Raw genomic sequence first — 22,974 nt, 5'->3', positions numbered from 1 at the left:
AAGTACTTGCCAGTTGTGGCAACGTCTGTGCCATCGGAACGGTTATTTTCAAAGGCAGGGAATATAATAACTGAAAAGAGGAACCGACTGACTGGAAAGAGGTTAACAAAATTAATATTTTTAAATTCTATCACTGAATCACAATGGGGACTTTAAATGCAATGGCTCACAGTGACTAATATGTTTCAAATTGATAATCTAAATAGGAAAGATTACATAAAAAACCTTTTTTTCTCTGAAAAATGCAACAACCTAAAAATGGTATGACTTATATAACTTATTAAACATGTGTTATTAAATGAATATAAATTAAATCATGTTGCATGGTTTAATCACATGAGAGGAAGTTTTTTTTAATTTAAAAAATGAAGCACTTTCACATCAAAACAAAGGATATTATTTACCACAATGGTAATTGTCATGAATCCCTCACTCATCAATGTGCATAATCAAGACAATGAACAGGGGGACTAACTGAATCCCTGGATGGTGATGAAGTTAACTTTAATTAATTAGTATTAGTAAAGTAACATTAATTAATGCACCTAATGCACAGAAAACCTATACTGGACAGGTAGATACTTAGGATCCCAATTCTAGAGAAACCGATTCGAATATCAACCCTGACCAAGAAATAAATATAATTTTTCCAGTTATATTTCATTGTGTACATGTTCATGACCCCGATATTGCACACCGGATTTCCAATCTTAATACTTGCATAACAATTAGCATCATATTTTCGCCAGACCAAAAAATAAAACATTGTTTCCAAACACTGATTTCTTCTTCACCACTTTCCTCAGGGTTAGTTTCATATAGAATTTATATTAATGTAGAGACTCCTTATTTTAAATAATTAAAACAAAAAAATTAACCGATTTATTCAACAGTCAGCATTCACCTGACGACTGTTAACGTTTATCCACGATGATCCGCATGAATCATGATTATTTTGTTGGTACAGATGTTACAATTAAAAGAATCACATGATGGCATAACTCGATTCAATTTAGAAAAATCATACGATGTCTACCGATTCTAAACATGAGAATCATATGATCTTACTTCTGATTTTCTTGAGAAAATCATATGATACATCAACCGATACCCCACAGAAAAAGTTTCAAATGATTTTCTAATAAAAAATCGTATGATATCATCGCCATTATCCAACAGAGAATCGGTATAATCGTATGATTCGTTGCCTGCACATAATCGGTAGAATCATATGATTCGATGCCTACTAAAAATCATATGATTCGATGCCTGCAAAAAAAATCATATGATTCGTTGCCTGCACATAATCGGTAGAATCGTATGATGCGATGCCAGCAAAATATCATATGATTCATTAATCGTTACCTGCACATAATCGGTAGAATCGTATGATTCGATGCCAGCAAAATATCATATGATTCGTTAATCGTTACCTGCACAGAATCGGTAGAATCGTATGATTCGATGCCAGCAAAATATCATATGATTCGTTACTCGTTACCTGCACATAATCGGTAGAATCGTATGATTCGATGCCTGCACATAATCGGTAAAATCATATGATTCGAAGCCAGCAAAAAATCATATGATTCTTCCGATTATCAAAATAATCGATTATGCCATCCCGATTTTTACACTGAATCGATGCTTCGGATCCGATAATCATTTGATACGATTAATCGATTACGGCGGAATTTCGCCCATCTCTAGAGAGAACTCTATTCTTTTAGTGCATGCAGCGCCGTTTTAGGCAAGTTGACGAACTACATCAAATTTGCGGGTTAGAGCGGCGAAAAGATTTCGACGTGGGGAACCGAAATTGATCGGGTAAAAAAATCCGAAAATCCCAGGTGTCCCCCATCAGGAGAACCTCAGTGCCGTGGGATAGCAACATTGGCGTATTTCCCACGATCCGCTATCCCCCTCCATTCAGCATTCGCCTCAGCCACTCTCAAGATTTCAGCTTCTCCGAAATCAAAAAAAAGGTCCCAGCTCGTGCAGGGATCGTATTACGAAGACCTTAGCTTCGAACAAATATCAAGTTACCGGAAAGTAATAGAATCGCGTGTCACCCTTCACTCTTTCTGCCCCACTGACCATTTTCCCGCATCCATCTTTTGATAAAAATAAGACGAGGTGTTTACCATGTGCACTTTGTGGCTAATAACTACAGGCACTTTTGAATCTTCCCCAGGAGATGAAACCACCATAGGGAGAAACTCAGTGCCGTGGGATAGTGACATTGGCGCATTTCCCACGATCCGCTATCCCCCTCCATTCAGCGTTCGCCCCACCCATTTTTTTACATAAACGTAGAAAAAAGTAGACATTGTCACCGGCTTACACTAAGTAACTTATATCATGTCGTTCTTTGAAGCTTCTACATTGTGAATCTAAAGTCAAACCTTGCACCAATTTGCAACCCCGAATTTTAAATCGTTTTTTCGAACGCACGGACGACTCCGGTTCTGGCCGGCGGCGGCGGAGAGTACGGCGACGTGGCAAGCGGGTGGATGCAATATGGATGGTCTCATTCACTTTTATGTGTGGATAACAGATACATTAGTGACAGAAAATAATCACCAGAAAGTAAAATTTATAAATATTGCTACGAATGACTCTCATTATGCAATCGTTGGGCACTGCAAGAGGTGCACTGAAAGGTTTCTTTCTTTGAGTGCATTCCATGGAGAATGGACTTAAATCGCGTTCTTAATGTGGGGAAAGTTCTTAAAGTTCTGCTTCCCGCTGCCGCGAGTGAGGTGACCTTGGAGCGAGGCTCTGAGCGCTAATACGACGCAGGATGCTAGCAGGTAGCCGAGTACCATGCTAGCAGGTAGCGCTTGGCTTAAATAAGGATTATTAATACCTTATCAAACGAAGAAAACTTTCCGAACTTAGTCAGTTTTAATAAGTGATTATTAAGACATGTTTCCCTTAGCTCTGTGCCTCATGCATGCATTGGTAACCTCAGACAATGTAAAACTCCTATCCTCTCGTGTATAAACAAGGTCCCTGTGATGTCACGAGGAGTGGCATCGCATGGGCGCCAATCTGGCCTTTTTCAAATGAGGATGAAATTGACCATTGCCATTGATCTAAACCGGTATTTCTAGAACCAAATAATATGTATATTATGAATACACCAATGGTGGTTAACGAATCACAATCAATGCCTTTCGTATTCTTTAATGAAGGAAACTACCCTATTGTTTGCATAAAATTAAAATATTCCATTAATCAGCTAAATTCTTGTTTGAATCCTTTAAAGGCAATCACAATTACTCGCCAAAATCTCGGGTTTCCTGCTGCATAGGCGACCTAGTCAAACATTTTCACATTCATCGTTTAGTATTCGAAATTCGAGGTATTCGAATATTCGAGCAATGATTTGATATTCGAATTCGATATTCGAATTCGAGAAATCTACTATTCAACCCATCCCTAATTTATATGAATTAGCTGTATGGATAATTGTTGCTTGAAAGTAAATTGCAGACTTCGAATTGAATTCCTCGTTTTATTCTGATAACTGTCAAATTTTGAACAAAGCTCTGCAGTCAATATGAACGCATTTAATGCAGCAACAATTTCCATGTTGATGTTATACTGAAATAGAGATATAAGTTAGTATTTATCATAGAATTTCGTTTAAAAATTGTAAACGCTGCTCAAAAGGCAAATAATTCAATTCTTAGTTTATATTTTTTGAGAAAGGAACAAATATTTATTTCGCAAAATGACTGGATAAACAATTGTATGACTGCGGTCCCTAACCGCTAAGAGGGATAATATAAGACGAGGGGTCCAGGGGTACCTGCCCCCGGATTTCAAGGGTATGGCCTAAGCCCCGCAGTCCTGAAACAAAGACGTATATATATTCGGCATTCATTCACCTGAGTAGGAAAATCTCCAACAAAAATATGTGGCTTTCATCTCCCGGGTCAAGAAACGTCCAGACGCATATTTACGTCTTTAGTAGGGAAAAGTTAATATGGGGCAAGGATGAAATTAGCCATGATTAGCCTCAGGCGGGATTTGAACCTGGATCTCCTGATTGCTGATTTTTTTAATGGCAATTGCATCCTTGGCTTTTATAAATGTACTGTATAAAGTGTATTGCATAAGTATAATTATATAAAGTTGTTTGGTATTTGTAAGAGATAGTGGCATCATATTTTACATTCTTACATTAGTTTATATTTCCCTCTCCATCCGAGACTGTTAAATATACGCAAACTCGTTACTGAACTGTGGCAGAAGTGGTGTTGGTCAGTTCATTGCATTACTTTTTAATTCAAATGTACAATGCACAGTCACTTTTCAAGAGTTTCGGACAAAGTTTGTGGTGCCATTTCTGCTTCTTCATGTGCATTTACTGCTTACTCTCCCTGTTTTTCACTGTTGGTTTCTATCGTGTGTATCATGAGCCTAGTTGGCACCACAAACATTGTCCAAAACTGATGAAATTGATTAAAGGTTGGTAGGGGAATGCAAAGGGAAAAAGAGTGGGGTGGAAAGGAAAGGTGTGTAGTTCACATTTAGTTTTTTTTTGTCTGGGAATCGCAAGTTTGGTGAATGATTACAGTGAGAGAAGAATATTATGAGGCGAGGAGGAATGAGTGTGGGGAAGACGGGTGGCAGTCGAGTGTGGTTCACCATGTCCTCCTCCTCCTCCTCCTCCTTGAATTCTTTGTGGGTGTAACAGCGTCCCTTGCCCATGAATGCAGGTTTTCATTTGTGTTTGTTGGTGGGCGTTCAGATGGTGGGTGATACTTGGGGTTGTGTTTGCAGGGAGGGCGTCTGCCAGCCCAGCGATGGATGTGTTCATCACGCTCCTCTCGCTCGGCGTGAATGGCTTCAAGAACCTAATTGCTCAGCGCAAGGAAATGTACTCGTACCTCAAGGATGAACTCAGCAAAGTGGCCTCCAAGCACGGCGAGAGAATCCTCGAGACAAAGAACAACCCTATCTCAATGGGTGAGTGCCATTGTGACTCATGGTTATGCTTGAGTGACGCTATGAATTGTTCCTGCTCATTTAAGGAACAAATTGACATTAAAACAACTGTCATTAAAAGTTTGATAACCAGCATTAATAATTATGACAATACACCCATGCCTCGCTAAGTGCAATTTCGATTAGAGCAATTTCTATATATTGCATATTCCTTCCTCAGGGAAACATTCAAACACTGCTTAGCCTAATCAAACACTTTTAATACTCTCTTGATAAAATGTGAAATTGCACTAAGTGCTCACAAAATTCAACTCATTTTATGCATATTAATCATATTGCTTGCCTCATATTTTATTCTTTGTTTATATATTCGTCGAAATCCATGGCTGTGCAATGAGCAAAAACATTACTCGTCATGTGTCCGGGCACATCCCACTGAAGTAATTTTTCTCGTCCCAAAAATTCAAGCGTGCCCCAAATTTCAATTGGGCACCTTTGGAGTGGACCGATGCGATGGGTTTGTGGTGTAGAGGAACTCACACTTTGAGTAGAGTCTGACCAAAGCATCAATTAATCTGTTGTGAAGTGAGGAACTGTTCAGTGTTTTGCCCATTCTTCCTTCCTGCGGATACTAAAATTTTTTTGGCTTCAGCCGCTGGATCAGTTTATCACGATCGTGAGTTAACGCAAAATTGTAATGCAGTGATGCACTCCGCAGGTTAACACACTTTTCAATGCCTTGCATAGCTTTATCAACTTATAAACAAGGTCTCCGAATGCATCTTGTTCGTACAGTGAAATATAACGAAATCCTACGGACCGCTGAAATATATTCGATAACTGAAATTTTGTTATATTGAAATGTGCAAAAAATATCGCATGAAACCCATATGAATGAAAGTACATCAAAAAACACTTGATGAAACATCAAAAATACATATTTTGGCTAATAAAATTGAAAATAACTAAAAATCAGATTAATATACATACATAGTAACTAGTGATGGGTCAATTCCAAAATTTTATCGATTCCGATCCCGATTCCGATTCTGACATTTCGATTCCGATTCTACCGATACCGATTCCATCGATTCTGATGCCATAGTCTCCGAGAAAAATATCACTTAATTCCAGGCAACAAGAAAACCACTTTTAAAAATATTACTCTGTGAAAGAGTCAGTTGACAAAAGCATCTTTCATATCATTACTATGTAATTAAAATATAATAGCTAAATTTCAAAACAGAACATACCTGAAAAGTGGTGTTACATGATAGGTATTACTTTAGAATATTGGCACTCATAATATGGCCGACAATATATATATATATTGTGGCATCCCACCCCCGACTCGCCCGGATACCACAATAGAACCGGGGGGAGACATCGCACAAAAAAATAAAAAAAATACAAATCCGCGAAGATCCCTCCCGCATAGGACCTACGGGACAAAACTATGCCACTCACTTCTCGTAATTCAAATAAATAAAGAAAATATTCCCCTTCTGTGAAGATGATTGCGGGTGGGGGGTTCCCGATTCAAACTGATGGGTGACGTTCAGGCGCTGATGCACTCGTCCAACACGCATTTACGGGAAGGAAATCAGACGGGGTGAAAGGAAGGACGAAGGATATTTTCAATGGGGTGACCCGTGGAGGAACCAGAACAAAAACACTCTCTCAAAACACTTTCAATTAAACAAAATATAATTCACACAAATAAGATTGCATATGACAAAACAAACAAAATGAACCCTCTTATACGCTAATGAAATATGAATTGGTGAAAGCCACTTATGAAACATCGATGATAAATTACAATAAAAAAAAAACAACAATATAACTTGGTTTCTAGATGAAAATCGATATAGAGAATGATGATAACAAATAAAAGTTCAGTGGTGAACACGTAAATATGATACAAATTCAGTGATTTGTTGACTGGGGAGGTAAATGATAGTCCATCCCGTCTCTTGTAAATTTGGGGTGCGAACGTTAATTGTACTTGGTGACTGATTTCACTTTCACTAATGTAATGGGTGCGTTCCGTGACTGTTTGTCTTAACTTGGCTTGGCAGGAGACACAAGGGGGCTTTGGGGGGGGGGGATAGCTGCAATCTTACTTTGTCGTAGTCCGAGTCTCGACCAGGTCGGATCCAACACTCTCTCGTTCCATTTACTGCACTCCTTTCTCCCTTGTTGGAGGAAGCTGCATCCGGAACGGAGATAATGCGTCCTCTTCAGCTGGTCCTTTGCTCCTTCGGACGGGGGGGGGGGGGGGATTCTTCCGGATCAATCTTTCTGGAAACGCTTGGGCCCCTTGTCTCCTCCTGCCGTGCGTCGCACTGATTTTGGGCATAGGCTCCGCCCGACAGTCACTTTGGAATTCTCTCGTTCTCTTTCGTGCACCACCTTTTTATCATACCTCAACTAGGGGTGGGGGTAATGCACAATGAAGGGAGGGAGGAGCAATACGCCACTCATTCAGGGAAAACCCGAGCTCCCCTCCTCCCACACACACACACTCACACACAACCATACAAAAATCGACGGAAAACACATTCATCCCCTCTGACTCAACCCACGCCTTCCTCCACGGGCCATGGTTTGGGGGTGGGGTTTTGGAAAGGTCGTGGAACGAGCGGGTAAACAGGTAGGGAAGAAAATGCGCCGAGTAAAATGTATTGTAATGGGGCTTGAACCATTACAATATGTATATATATATACAGTAAAACCCCTTATTTACACTTTTCTAGGGACCCAAGAAAAAAAGTGTAAATTGCGGGAAAATGCAAATTGTGGGAAATAGAGAATTTTCACTTTTATTCACATACTGGCTTTGGAAATGTTAATTTTTCAATTGTTCACTAAGCATTATTCCATAACATTGCTTCCCTCCGAAGCACAGCTGGCAACAAAAATTAAAAAATAATCCTGTTTTGTCTGCATTAAAAACATCTTTTGGGCTGTAACCTTCCAGAAGTCTAATATATATTCAGATTCTTTCCACTGAGTTGCTGTCTCTAAGTTAACATCTTTGCTTTCACCACTCACCATCTTGTATACAAGACTGTACCTATTTTTGAATCTATCCAACAAACCATTATAGATGCCGTGGAATCTTTGATTCCCAATCTTCTGGGGAAATACTTTTTCTCAAGGGCCTTTGGGCCTGTTTACACGATACATTAATGTCTGCTTGCATGAATGATTTTTGTGGACCGGAACGGGACAGGAAATGTACGAATGTAGGCAAGGGCAGATCCAGGATTTTTCTTTCTGGGAGGAGCACAGAGGGTCTGACAGGCAAAAGATCTTGTATTAATTGAGATTAAAAACAAGATATAACATATAACAATGACTTTACTAAATTCTCTTTATTTTTATATCAAAGTTATTCTCATTGAATTAAATGATTGAGCCTCCTTGAGTAAAACACAAAATAAAGCGAACGTAATGATGACCATCAGGAACGGATCCAGGATTTCTTTCTGGGGGGCACAAGCAAGGACATATCCAGGATTTTGTTCTGGAGGGGGGCACAATGATACCACGTTATACAAAACGAACGCAATGATAACTGGACCGTATTAAAAATCTTGCATATTTTTAAAGTGTCTGGGAGGGCACATGCCCCCCCATAGATCCTCCTGTGATAACCGTATTCAAATTTTGTCTATTTTTTAAGCATCTGGGTGGGGCACAGACCCCTAAATACGGCTATGAATGCATGAACCAATTTTAACAGGTTCTATTTTCTGTTCATGCATACGCACAAGTTGGGTGAATTATACACGGTGCATTTTCATGTTCATAATTTAGACATTAACTTGTACGGGTTAATTTACTATGTAAACAGGCCTTTAGATGACACCATTTGCAGGAACATTTGATGATCTTGCACCTAAAAATTACTCTTTTAGAATTCGTTCTATTTCTTCTTACCTAGAATTCTTCACATATACTCTCTTTTTTGATAAATTTCCGCACTGGTTTGCATATTTTACAATGGCATCGCGATTTTTCACCACGAATTTGTTTGAATCGATGCGTGTTCCGGTGTGGGAATCAACTAGCTCTAAAATTTTCATTTTCTCGTCAATTAAAAATGTCCGTTTTTCACCTCGAATTTCCATTTTCAAGCAGGATAAATTCTATTTCCCGTACTAATTGAGAATAACTTGCCAACACACGAGTGTCTGAACTACTCCTCGGCGATCAAGTGCGTAGTACAAACGGTCGTGCGACTTCATAATTTTTTAAAGTTACAGTTGTTTGCGATACGCTGCTATGTGAATGGGATAATTCAAGTTTAAATAAGTTTTTTTAAGTATTTAATTAACCCATCTACGCTACGCAACTGTTGAATGAAGTCAGCGCAAATGATAACAAGTTTTATAGTTCCGGCATTTATCACGTTTCAGCACGTCTGGTTTTCTCTTAAACTCTCGTATCAAATTATAGGCTACATAATTATTGTCAACATTGCTTCAGGAGTTCTTGCATTATAATTATTACATAGCTCGATTGCTCAAAACACCTACTTTCATATCGTGAATCTTTCCGCCGCTGACAAAAAACGAGATGACGTAGTTCAACTTTCCGACGTTAGTGGCGTTCTGTCCCGCCACATTCAAATAGGGTTGTTCACCATATTTTTTTTATTTAAGAAATCGAAAGATCGTGCTTCAGAAGGAGCAATGACAATAATATTATGCTATTTTCTTCATTGTACATGTTTAGAGAAGGCTTTAAACAGTGACAAATTTTACGTGACGCCAAAAAGCCCTACTTCCATCTTGAATTGGTGTGTGACGTCACAAGCCTGTAGATGCCCTACTGCAGTGTTTGAAGTGGCTCAGCAGGGTTATTCCACTTTTTTTAAAGATCTCCAGCGTCTGCCGCCAGATCAGTGTTTAAAGAAAATCCAAATTTATCCTTTAATAAGAGTAATAATAAGCAAAATTACCCTTACTTGTACATATTTATTGCTCATCATATCACAAATAGCACTACAACGCACACATTTCACGAGCTGTCTTTTTGATACGTATAATCAGTATATTCCAAATCAACTGATTCAATAAAAAACTTGGCTCACAATAAATATAAAACACTATTATGTAACACTAATAAAACGGAGCGTGGACACAAATAAATTGGAGCGTGTGCGTCCAAAATGGCCGACCTGTATGCGAACTTGTGTGGCTCCTGCAATAATTCTCTAACATCCTCGGAAAAAGTCATCACGTGTGAACTTTGCCCACGTATGTTTCATCATAAATGTTCAGGCCTCAACGAGCTGATATTAAAAGCAGTAACTGAGTGCAGAGATATATTTTGGAAATGTGCCTCTTGTCGTTCAACGAAGTACATGATTTCAAGTATGGCGTCAGACATTGAGACGCTGAAACGAGAGATAGTTCTCTTAAAAGACTCTATTCTGACCAAACAACAGAAATCGGTGTCATTTGCTGATTCAGTGCGAAAAACTGAGGTGACTAAGACCTCGGCATCTACATCACCTAAAACTACGTTACCCGCCGCTGCTCCCTACGAGAAACCTGTAACACGCCGAACTTCAGCCGGGAATCCCAAACAGGAAACGATGTCTTTTAATAAGACGTCGTTGCAAGCAGCTAAATTCATGGAGCCTACTTCTCATCGTGAAACTACGTCTCCAATGACGCAAAGGGATAATGGGTCGCCGGATCCACTTCTTTCGTCAAGCCAACCGGAGCTGGCAAAGGACCTCAACGCCTCAAATGCTGGATTCAAGGAGGTATCTTATCGGAAAAAACATCGCCGAACGCGGCTATACGGCACGGCCAAAACGGACGACGCGTGTCCTTTTAAAGCTGTGCCAAGGAAAGCTTACGTCCATGTCTGGAGAATGGATCCAGAGACCGACCCGAGTGAGTTGAAAACATATTTAGACGCCAAACTGAAGGCTTCAGTTAATATTGAATCTTTACAAGCCAGAGGTCCCTATGCTTCCTTTAAAATAGAGGTGGACCGTAGACTAGTTGATAAACTATACGACGCTACGTTATGGCCAGATGATACTGGCATTGAGAGATTCAGATTCGCCCAAAGTGATGTTATTAAAAAGACAAATCTCGTAAGAAACCATGACGCAACCAATGACACTCAGGATTCGTGACTAGTCCGCGAACTAGGCTCTGATTGTGGTGGTTTTGTTAAGTTCCTGTACTTAAATGTTCAATCTGTCAGAAATAAGATTTCGGAACTTGAAGTTTTTATGCAAGAAAAAAAGTGTGATATTCTTCTATTGACTGAGCACTGGCTTGTCAAAGACGAAATTCAGTGTTGTGCCATAAATGGCATGAAATTAGTGTCATCATTCTGCAGATCCAAGAGTAGAGGTGGAGGTGTTGCTGTCTATGTGAAATCCTCTATGTCAGCTTTACCTATTTCAATCAAAAACAATATTGAAATGGTCTGTGAAAGTGCTGCTGTGATACTTAAGTTCAAAAAAATTCGTTTGGGCATTTTAGTCATCTATAGATCTCCGAGTGCTTGTTTCCATTCCTTTATGACCGAACTTAGTGACACCATTCAGCATGTGATTAGTGGTAAAATTGATAAATTGATACTATTTGGTGATTTTAATACTGACTTCTTTAGTACTTCTACACGATGTGATGACTTACTTGCTCTCTTCCAGTCTTTTGGTTTAGTCATTATTAATAGTAATCCTACAAGAGTAACTTCTCAATCCTCCACTCTCATTGATCTTGTGGTGACTGACATATCAACCAGCAATATTGCTTGCGAAACTATTTCTCACCTACTCTCTGATCATTGTGCAATCAGCATCGAGATGAAATTGCCTGATCCAAATCCCAACAAAACCAACCATGTCTTTAAAAGGCTCTATAATCCTGTGAACATCGAAGAATTCTTGGCTTGTCTAGCTGCCGAAACTTGGGACGACAGTGGAAATTCTAGTGATGTAGATGCCTGTTTTTCCTCCTTCTTAAACAAGTTTATGTTGATATTTAACCGTGCTTTCCCGGTGAAGTGTATTACCTCTAGGCATAACCACAGGAATATCAAATTTTCTCATGACCTGGTGAATATGGGTGCTGATGTAAGACGCCTTCATAATGAGTGGAAATACTGTGACCCCAAACTTCATGACAGTTACGTCAGACTCCTCAAAGAATACAAATCTAGAGTAAATGAATTTAAAAAAAATTATTTCAGCCAGCGTATCCTTAAATCTAATAACCACACAAAAGCTGCATGGCATGCTATCAAGCAACAAACAAATAATGACATGAACAAAGGTATTCCTTCACCAATCAATTTCAATAATATCCCAGTTTCTGAGCCTTTGGAAATTGCCAATCGCTTCAATGAACAGTTCTGCCAATCTGCAAATCTCAATACTAACCCAATTCTCACTTCGATAAACTGTTCCAACTCTATATTTCTTGCTCCCTCTGATCCCATTGAAGTCGAAAATGTGATTCGAACATTTGACAATAAATGGTCTGCTGGCTTGGATGGAATACCTATGCCAATTGTTAAACAGGCTTCAAAATTTATATCCCAGTCTCTCTGTCATATATTCAATCTCTCTCTCTTGAATGGACATTTTCCTACAGCTCTCAAAACATCTTTAATCCTGCCAATCCATAAAAAAGGGTCGCATAGTGATTCAGAAAATTATAGACCCATTGCTATTCTCCCTGTTTTTTCCAAGGTCTTTGAAAAGCTATTTTACAACCGTATTTTTAGCTACCTAAACAGTTATAACCTTCTACACCCTTCCCAGCATGGCTTCATAAAAGGAAAGTCAACCACAACCGCTGCCTTTCACCTCATTAATAAGATAATCTGGGGACTATCCAATAAGAAAGAGACCATAGGAATCTTTTTTGACCTGTCAAAAGCTTTCGACTCTATTGACCACACCATACTTTACTCCAAACTCAGGAAAATTGGGATCAATGGCAATGCCTTATCTTGGTTAAAGTCTTATCTCTCAGACCGTAAACAATTTGTGCAGGTAAACCTCAACCTCAATTCAAATGCTCGTTCTTTCAGATCTGATGTGGCCTCAACCAATTGTGGTGTACCACAAGGCTCTATATTAGGACCTCTTTTATTCATCATTTTCATTAATGATCTACATAATAACTTTCCAAACAATGAAGTTATATTATATGCTGATGATACATCCACACTGAACATAAGTGACAATTTCCTAGATGCTAGCAGTGCTGCCCGTCAAACCTTAACAACTATGTCCAAATGGTGCCGGTCAAACAACCTACTTCTTAATGAAAACAAAACATGCTTCGTTCATTTTCATAATAAAACAAACCCACCAATTCAAAGCCCTCTTCTCAGAACAGACTCAAATATCACTATACTTCACTGTGACACCACTAAATTTCTCGGTTTATATCTCAATATGAACCTTGACTGGCAGCCTCACATAACCAAATTAATCAATAAAATGAATACTGGGATCTATATGATCAGGAAACTTGCCCAAACTACCTCAACTCAGATTCTAAGTCTCATCTACTTCGCCAAAATCCATTCTTTTTTAGTTTATGGAATTGTATTCTGGGGTAATAGTAGTGCTGCAATAAAGGCATTTTCAATACAAAAGAGGGCTATTAAGAGTATGCTAAGGGTCTCAATTAGGACCCCAGGAAGACCCCTATTCAAAGAACTTAAAATACTTACTCTCCCCTGTATTTATATCTTGAATTGCTGTACTTTTGTGAGAAACAATAGGCACCTGTTTATGCCCAACTCGTCAATCCATAACCACGGGACACGTAGTAAAGACAATGTCCATCTGAACAATCAGCCTTATAATGTAAGCAGAAAAGGTCCTCACCACTCAGCCTCTATGGTTTACAATAAAGTTCCAAATGCAATAAAATGTGCAGTGAGTAATAATACTTTTAAAAATAAGCTAAAAGAACTGCTACTTAAGAAATGCTATTATAGCATTGATGAGTATCTAAATGACAAATTAATATAATTATGTATGTATTTAACTGCTTATCTTTTATTGTAATTTCTATGTAACTTTTGTATAAACTTTCTTCTTTTTTGACTAAATCCTATGTTATACTTGTATAGCCAACAGGAAATTAAATATTATTATTATTATTATTATTATTATTAAACATGACAATCGGTTTTCCAATCACTCTGCACACACAAAAGAATTTGCACTCCTTGAAGTTCGTAAGGATTCTACACACCTCACTTACCACTCATCACTAACGACTTAGAATCAGTTTACGTTCTTTTACATTGACATTACGAAGACAATGAAATGAATAGGCTGAAACAAATTATTAAACTAGCTAAACCAGTTATTGTAACATCAAAAAACTTCGAATTTCACTTTCACTATTACCGTAACCAAAATATGACCAAAACAAACAACAGCGCAACGAAATTCGTGAAATGTAAACACTGACGAATGCTCCAAATGAATTGGCAACAGGTATTAAAATCAAACAGAACTTAGAGGCGAACAAACGAATGAAAATTAATATACGTTCGATGTATCCTCTAAGTACAACTAGCTCAAATATGAAACATATCCTTCGCAATAGTTAGATACCTTAGATCGAAATGTATAGGGTTGATTGAACCAGCATGGAAGAAATAAATAATTTCGTCGAAGATGTTACATTCACAACTCACTTCACTTGTCGCTTCACTCTTTACTTCATCGTCTATATGCAATCAATTCACTCAGGGGTACATTAAGGGCACAAATTTTGTTCACTTGCACTAGCGGCAAAATGAAAGTTCACTGCACGTAGGTAGTTTCCTTGCAAATGCAGCTATACAAAACTTTCAATTCCTGTCAACAATTACACTACATACGTTGCCTGCCTAACTTGAAGAATGGATTTTATGTCGCCTTGATCCATCCGGAAGCTTCATGCACAACATAGGCCATTTCAAAATAAGGAATAACCTTGGCAAATGTCCAGTCGGCATGCAGAGTGCTCAGCTTGGCATCGAGCGATCGAGGGTACAGGCCAGCCGTACAGGCTTGTTTCGTCATCACCTCTATTTCAAGATGGCCGACCGTTTTTGGCGGCGTTTAAAATTGTTCGAATTTTGATTGCTAATAACTCCATCATTACTTTTTCAACGCATCTATCATTCATCCCAATCAAAATGAAATTACATCAGAAGTGATATACATTCGTTTTTTTAGACCGTTCTGATAGGCTTGAACAACCCTATTCTTCCCGAAAATAGTTCTCATTCGCGTCTCTTTCTCTTGGATTTTTAAATACAAATGCGCGAAAGGAAGCCGAAAGATAGTTTTTAAGAGCTGATATGCACGATTTATTGTTTTAGTAGGCAAATAATTTTTTTTAGCCGGCACGTCGTGATGCACATGGCGGGAAAACGAAAAAAAAACGGCGTAAATACAGGGTTCTATTTACATTGGAGAGATAGGAAATATGACGGGACCCAGAAAAAAACTTGCTATTTGCGGGAAAACGTAAATTCCGATAACGCAAATACGGGGTTCTACTGTACATATATATATATATATCCAAACTATAAGGGAGAGCCCTGAGTACAGAAATTTTCATAGCTGTAATAAAGATTACATACTACGTATATGAATCATGTAATATTTGGCCCTTTCAAATTATCAAGCAGAAAAACCAATTATTCTACATGCTCAGCCAGCAGGTTTTGACGTCTCCATGTTATAGTATTACTGCCTGCAGAAAATTGCCTTTTGCTACACATGTTAGTTATTGGGCAAGTACTTTCCCACCAAAATTGCAAGATTTCGGAGACTTTGGAATTTTTATTAAAAATTATATCAACGATTTTTTTGTATCTTGAATCTTCATGGAAGTCAAGTGGACGAAGCGAACAACTATAGAACTAAACTTTAGTTTTGTAGAGAAAAAAAAATGCTATACTTCTCACGTCATTTAATCAACCTTAAAATCTCTTCCTTTTTTTAAGTTCAAGAAAGAAACTAAACGCTACAAATGAATATCACATCGGACGGACGCAGTAATAAAAAAGGCTAAAAGAGCCTTGTGGTGTGAAAACTCCCCCTACCGCGCGACTCACCTCGGCGAAGGTGGAAAGGGAAAAAGGGTATCGGTTGTTGCCTTTCACGGAAACAGTTCATTTTTCTCTCTCTTAAGCATGCTGACTTAATCTCTTCACTTTACTTCAATACCCGAGGCATATTTCTTACGCGTGGGATGGTTCCGAAAAATATCTAATCCTTAGTATTTTCACTCGAGTAATGCGCTAAATGGTCTAGTCGATCTATACATAATCCTTTTAAACATCCTCAGTTTAGTGTTTTAAGTCAATGAAGACGATTGTCCATGCTTTAAATGATGATTTTCAAGACTAATGTTTTAAAAAACCTGAAAAATCGGCCTCAGTTACCGAGCCTTAAGGCCGTTTTACACGGTACACGGAATTGCGCAGGTTAGAGCTGCATTAATTTCTAAAATGGCGTGGAATTGCGCGAATGCATGAACGAAATTAGAACAGGGGCTATTTTGCCGTCTCGCATCCACGCATTCTCGCATGTGTTCTAGCAATTCATCGTTTTACACGACGCAATTTTGATTGCGCCTTCACACGTGCGTCAGACTGCGCAATTCCGTGTACCGTGTAAAACGGCATTTAAAGTTCCGCAGCGTGTAGCTCAGCTTTGACGCGCGATTGAAAAATCACTCTTATTTCCTTCGTCGCAAACTTTTTTTCAAGATTTCTTCTTAGTACTCTTTAGAAATCTCTACTTTATATTGTGGTTAAAATTTTCCGAGTTATATTTTTCGTAAACGAGAGATAATGTCTACTTTATGTCAAATTTCACGTGAAAAACGGGTCGGCCATTTTGCGTTGTAAAACCAGACAGATGAGAGCCAAAATCTTCAAAAGTCATTAAAAGTATAGGCAAAGCACCAGATCAAAGGAATATTGCGTTTTTTATTCCACAAAACTCATACCAACGCAAAACCACGTGGATAAATTCAAAGATTTTTTGAGGAAAAACGATATCTCGTGTGGCATTGAAAAATTGGTCATGTTTGCGCCTCTTTATCTCACTAAAGGTTCGTATTTATGAAAAAAGGCATGTAAATCAATATTTGGTAATGATTTATGAGTATTTACGCTGAGTTTCAAGTCTCTATCCCCAAAAAGGTCATTTTGGACTTTATTCCAGCTTTTTCCGATTTCGGACCAGTGTGCGCGGGGTAGGAAGACGATCGGCCGCCGCAGCTGGCGTAAAGGTATTCGGCGCCCACGCCGACAACTATAGTGTATTCGGCAAGCTGAAACTACCAGGCCAAGGCATTAGAATGACTTATCGGCTTTAAAAACTGCATTATTACATGAGTTTCATGATAGCGCTTCCTGTTGGCAGATTGCTGGCCCTACTAGCCTCAAAAGCTCTGTAACCTTAACTATGCCTTAACTACTCGACTTGACATTCGTAATGCTACTCGAAACGCTCGAGTCGAGTACCAACTACTCGATCGACTTGAATTTTCGAGCACTCGTACATCCCAAGAAGATATGTGTTTTGTCATTACGATTACGTGACGCGAAAATTCAAATGACTATTGGAAACGCGGTCGTATATTTTGTTGTTTGAAGTACTACTGGAATCGGAATCGATTTTTCGCCTTTGCAAGTACTCGTTTTCGATTCCGGTTCTTGGCCGAGAATCAAGGAATCGAAGAATTGAGGAATCGAACCGACCCATCACTAATAGTAACCAAACATATCTTGAATGGTGTTTACGAGCGAGGTACAGGCATGAAACCTTTTGTCGTCCACACCATATATATTTTATTATTAATACTATATATTTACATACTACTACTTTGTGGCGAATGTCAAATTATAAACTGTTTTTATATTCACTGTACACAGACCTCTTGAATAACATCAGTTAATTTCGATCATTAATTATGTTTGGAGCTAGTGGAAATGAGTTTTTTTAAGCAATATGGTTTGAGACGTCATTTTTGCCATCATAAGTTATCGGGCGAATTGACTACCACGTAAAGGGTCCACCTGTCCAGCCTTCAAGGTCATCGGGGAGCGGAGGCCCTGTTGCATATGAATAGCATCAATGCATAAAAGCGTCTGAGAGAGAGTCTCAAACACAGTGGCTTCATTCCTTCCCAGCAGCAGTAGGCCCTCTGTGTCTCAGGAATACAGTGCGGCAGTTGTTCAGCTGTAGAAGGTGATTTTGATAGAGCCATACTGTTACAGTACGGATCGGAGTCGGCCCGACACGTAAATTCATTTAATCGCGGCTGTGTTACGTCCGCGCGCACACTCGCATTTTGGCAGCGGGGAGTGAAAAGTGGCACAAAAAGATTTGTGTGTAGTGTTGATTTTATGTTGAAAATATATTATATTTGTCAAATTCAGTGAAAAGTGGCACAAAAGATTTGTTCCTAGTGTTAATTTTTATTTGTTAAGGGTGTTACAAAAGTGAAAAAGTGTTAAGTGGGATTTCCGGGAGAGGCGACGCAGTGGTTCTCTCCCGGAAAGCATTCAAAAACCCGCCTATAAATTGTTTGAAAGAGGGCGTTAGTGGGTGAATCAGAGGTGATCATGGGTAGAGGAGAAGAGATAAAAGCGGAGACACCAGATCTAGCTCTCTCTCTCATATGCTCTCTCACTTATCGAGTTGAATTGTGTTAGTGCAGTGACAGGCAGTCGCAGCCCTAACTTCGGCAGGTGGAAGGAGTTTCACGCGCATGGACGGCTGGCGAGGGGTGGATTGGAAATCAAGGAAGGACGTAAGCTTGGAATTTCCCGACGCCCTAAGAAAATTCCTTTGCAATCCAGATTGCCCCCCTCCGAAAGTGTTCCTAGTGAACTCTCCATTAAAGGCCCTAGTGAATTCGCTGTTTACCTTCGCTCCGTAAATGACGGGCGAACGACTAGTCTTTCCGTCACGGCCCTGCAAGATTTGGGTGCTCGCGTTGAGAAGATTGAGCAATAATTATGAATCTTTGGTAGTTACTTGGCTTATCGTTGAGCCCTGATTTGAGACGGGTGGCCATTTGAACTAACTTATTTTGATTTCATAATTGCCATGAAACGCAACTCTTGTGAGTTTCACTTAACACCATCATATTTGTTCATTGACCAATGCGAATTAGTGAATTTGCCATTGGGAAAGATAATTGTTTTTATGTAATAATTATTGGTTAAGTGCTATTGGTATTTTGAAGGAGAAGACGTGTGGTTAAATTTCATGTCGGAGGTGACGCCGTTGAATTATTGACGAAGAGTTGTTATTTGTGATTGGGGTATTTTTTTCTGTGTGTAAATTTTTGGATCGATGGAATTTAGTTCATTAAAATCAGTTGTAAAAAGGATTTTATGGAATTTGCTGTTATTTGCCATTTCCACAAGTGCCTTCAGTCCATTTGTAAGGGAGTGTGTGCGTGGGCGCGTTCGAGTGGGGGACCTGATTTGGGGCCCTGAAAAGGTAAGCCAAAGTAGGGGCATTATTTTATATTTGGGGAATGGGGAATTTATGTTCACATATCCGGTGGAGATCGAACGGGAGGCGAGCGGGCGGCTCTCGCGGTTTGAATCGTTACAATACCGAGTAAAAATCAAGTGAACAATGGCAAACATTCTTTGACGTACGAACAAAATACGTTCCGAGAACTTGTTCGTAAGTTGATAAACCTATGCAAGGCATTGAAAAGTGTGGTTATCCTGGGTAGTGTATCACTGCATCACAATTTTGCATTAACTCACGATCGTGATAAACTGAGCCAGCAGCTGAAACCAAAAAAATTTTAGTATCCGCAGGAAGGAAGAATGGGCAAAACACTGAACAGTTCCTCACTTCACAACAGATTAATTGATGCTTTGGTCAGACTCTACTCATAGTGTGAGTTCCTCAACACCACAAACCCATCGCATCGGTCCTCTCCAAAGGTGCCCAATTGAAATTTTGGGCACACTGGAATTTTTCGAATGTTTGTATCTTTGAAATTTTGTAAATTGAATATGCGTAAGAAGAGGACTCAGTGTACGGCCAATTTACGAGCGGTAATGAGTGGGTGACCATGATTCCATGGGAATAAACCTTATTATATGATGTTTCATACATACTGAAGTATCTCCTACTGAAATAGAGCCATAATTGATGCTGTTGGCCAATCGGCCAATTTATGAGAGAAAGTAAATGGAAGTTCTGGGTTGGATTTATTATCTATCATGGGCTGCACAATGCTTGTGGTATTAAAAATTATGTACACACATCCCATTTAGATTTCCCTGTAATAATGTAGCTACAAAAATACTGCAGGAGATGGGAATATTGTTCAAATGTTCTTCCTGCTGGCACCAAAGAAAGTACCGAAGCTTCATTTCCAAACTGCAGCAAAAGTGGTGCTGCTCAATTCGTTGCAATACTTTAAAATTCAACTGTACATAAAGGGTAATGTCAGCAATGAATGTGTACTAAGCTAGGGCCCATATGTCTCTCTCCTTTTATCAAACAGCTTAAGCGGTTTTGATGGCCAATTCCTCCCAATTAAGAACTCCTTCTTAATTATAATGATACATATCACATAGTGCCAACAATTGCTTTTGGTATTTTTGTGAAAGAGACAATTTTGTTTGAAACAATGTCTTCGTTCCAAGCTCTCTGAGCCCTGCTATAAGTTCAACAAATGATCAGCCTGTATTCATTGGAAGTGTTGAGCATATTTCTTCCAGTGTATGAAGATGCTATGATCTCATTCTCAAAGGATCTTGACTCAATGAGACTGACCAGTTCACAGGAAGGTGACCATGCCTGACCTACATCATCTGTCATTTTCTATCTGGATAGGACTTCATCTGGAGAGCTTCACTCATCTCACCCTTTTGTCCACTTTAGAACAAGCACAGAGGGTTTAAAGACGATTCTATATTCAGCTGATACTACAAGCATGTGAGGAAGGAAACAATTCATCAGATGCTACTTTAGGAGCATGTTATTGTATGGTGGCGAGGTGAGGACATTGACAGCGGGAGATAAGTGAAAGAGTGGAAGCATCAAAATGCAGTGCTACCAAGGCATGATGAAGACAGATCAACACAGTAAGTGATGAGGAAGTTCGAAGAAGAAGAGAGAAAAGAAAAGTCTTATAAAAACTCTTAAGAAGATGACGGGGCAACTTGATAGGCCACTTAATGAGACATAATGGCTTGATGAAGGCCATTGTCGAAGGACAAGTGATAGGAAGAAAGACAAAAGAATTACCTTTGTGTGTTCCAAAGTGACATTTCATTTCTGGCCTTGGTTTTGATGCTATTATGTCATTGTCAAGATGTCATAACAATGTCTAAATTGTGGTTGCAATTGATTTTTATGGATTTGTACCTTGTTAATTACTTAAGTGTCAAAGGCATGGTGGGAAATCAAGTGCCAATGAGTGAGGAATGTAAGGAGTGAATTTTCTTAATTCCTAATTGGTGGTTCAGCAGAGTAAAGCTGCAAACATAAAATAGAACATATAAATAAGTGGGAATTTCTAGATGATGGAGTAAGTTTATAGCAAGTGATGCATCTTGAAAGGAAGTGAAATTTTCCCAGTTGAGTGGGACTGATGTATCCCTTAAATGTTGGTTGCAATTGAGAGCATTATGTCTTTTTGGACTACGTACATCAGCATGTTCCAGATGAGGTCCAATATGTTTTGTCTGTTGAAAGGTGGAGTTTATCAGTGATTGATTTTTCATTGATTGTGAACTCTTGCAGCCAGCATAGCCAATTCATTTGCTAGTTGATTGAAGTGTTTTTTTCTTCTTCTCACTTTCTGCTAGCCATGACTCTGGGTAGCATGTCGGGCCTTGACAGTAAGAATTTGACGATGCTTGGGTCGATGCTGTTCCTGAGGTGTGTATCGGGCACTCGGGTCGTCACGGGGACGGATGTCAAGGACGTTGTGGGACACAAGTTTGAAGGTGAGAACTGTCTGCTACCCACAAACCAGTGTGCTCACAGTTCACAGGATGACGATGGGAATGTTTTACTGCATGCTATTTCTTGCTAGAGAATAGACTGATGGGTGCATGTGTATCTGATTTCTTTCACTGAGCCATTGTCCCTCAAGTACCACCTGGAACAGGAAGCATCTCACTTCATCAAGGTTCCAGGGAGCATGATAATGGAATAATAAACTTACAGCTAACGATATATGATAAAAAATCATTGATAAAGAATAATCGATATTACTAGCACTTCAATGGAAGTTGTGGGTAGTAGTGGAGAGCAAGTGTGCAAATGAATGCTCATTTGGATTTTACATGTTCTTGTGCCCAATCAAAAATCTAAGGAATAGCAATTCAACTTTTAGGAGTCCAAATGCATGATTGCTTAAAAATCATTTATAAAGGAGCTAGTTGAGAATAAAAAGTAGCCCATGGGGATGTCATACGACATGTAATCCCTTTTTAGTGCCCCATCCTTGTTCCATCCTTACCCTAGGAGATCTCCACCACCTTGTTCTTCAATTTATTCATGGATTCTATTTGAATTTTTCCTCTTCATACTGTGACAGCCAATATACTTCATTTTTGGCTGTCAATGCACTCAGGTGCTGTCTATTATTTCAAAATACCCCCTGTGTCTCCTCTGAGATCAACTTGATTTCAGCCTTATTACCATTAAAGGATCTTTTTTTCCATGAGCGCATTTCACCATTGATGTCAAGTGAATGGTAAAGCGAATGACGAGATCTTCTTCTCCCTCCGCACTTTGGTCCGCTTTGGCCTCCATTGCAACTCTCCCTTCCTCTCTCTCTCTCTCTCTTCCTTCTTGACGGCCTTCTTCTTTCCATCGTCTCGCCCTCAAAGCAGCCACAACTCCCTCCACTCGTCCTTAGGCAAGGCTGTCTCCTTCCTTTTTACATTGAATAACTTACCCTCTCAAACTCTTTTGGTCACTCTCTCCTCTGGCATTTTAATCTA

At 39.2% G+C, this 22,974-nt stretch overlaps 1 protein-coding gene across 2 annotated transcripts in view; it reads left to right on the top strand.

Annotated features, from left to right (window-relative positions):
* Positions 1 to 22,974, top strand: part of LOC124155366 (O-phosphoseryl-tRNA(Sec) selenium transferase) — a 65,495-nt gene that overhangs the window by 34,574 nt on the left and 7,947 nt on the right. For both annotated transcript variants that reach the window (XM_046529119.1, XM_046529120.1), the window contains 2 exons: positions 4,795 to 4,980; positions 21,829 to 21,969. In XM_046529119.1, coding sequence (XP_046385075.1) covers positions 4,795 to 4,980; positions 21,829 to 21,969 — 327 coding nt within the window. The remainder of the gene's footprint in view (positions 1 to 4,794; positions 4,981 to 21,828; positions 21,970 to 22,974) is intronic.

This window comes from Ischnura elegans, chromosome 3, assembly GCF_921293095.1.
Source record: "Ischnura elegans chromosome 3, ioIscEleg1.1, whole genome shotgun sequence".
NCBI lineage: Eukaryota > Metazoa > Arthropoda > Insecta > Odonata > Coenagrionidae > Ischnura > Ischnura elegans.
This window is presented reverse-complemented; position numbering and strand designations above follow the sequence as displayed.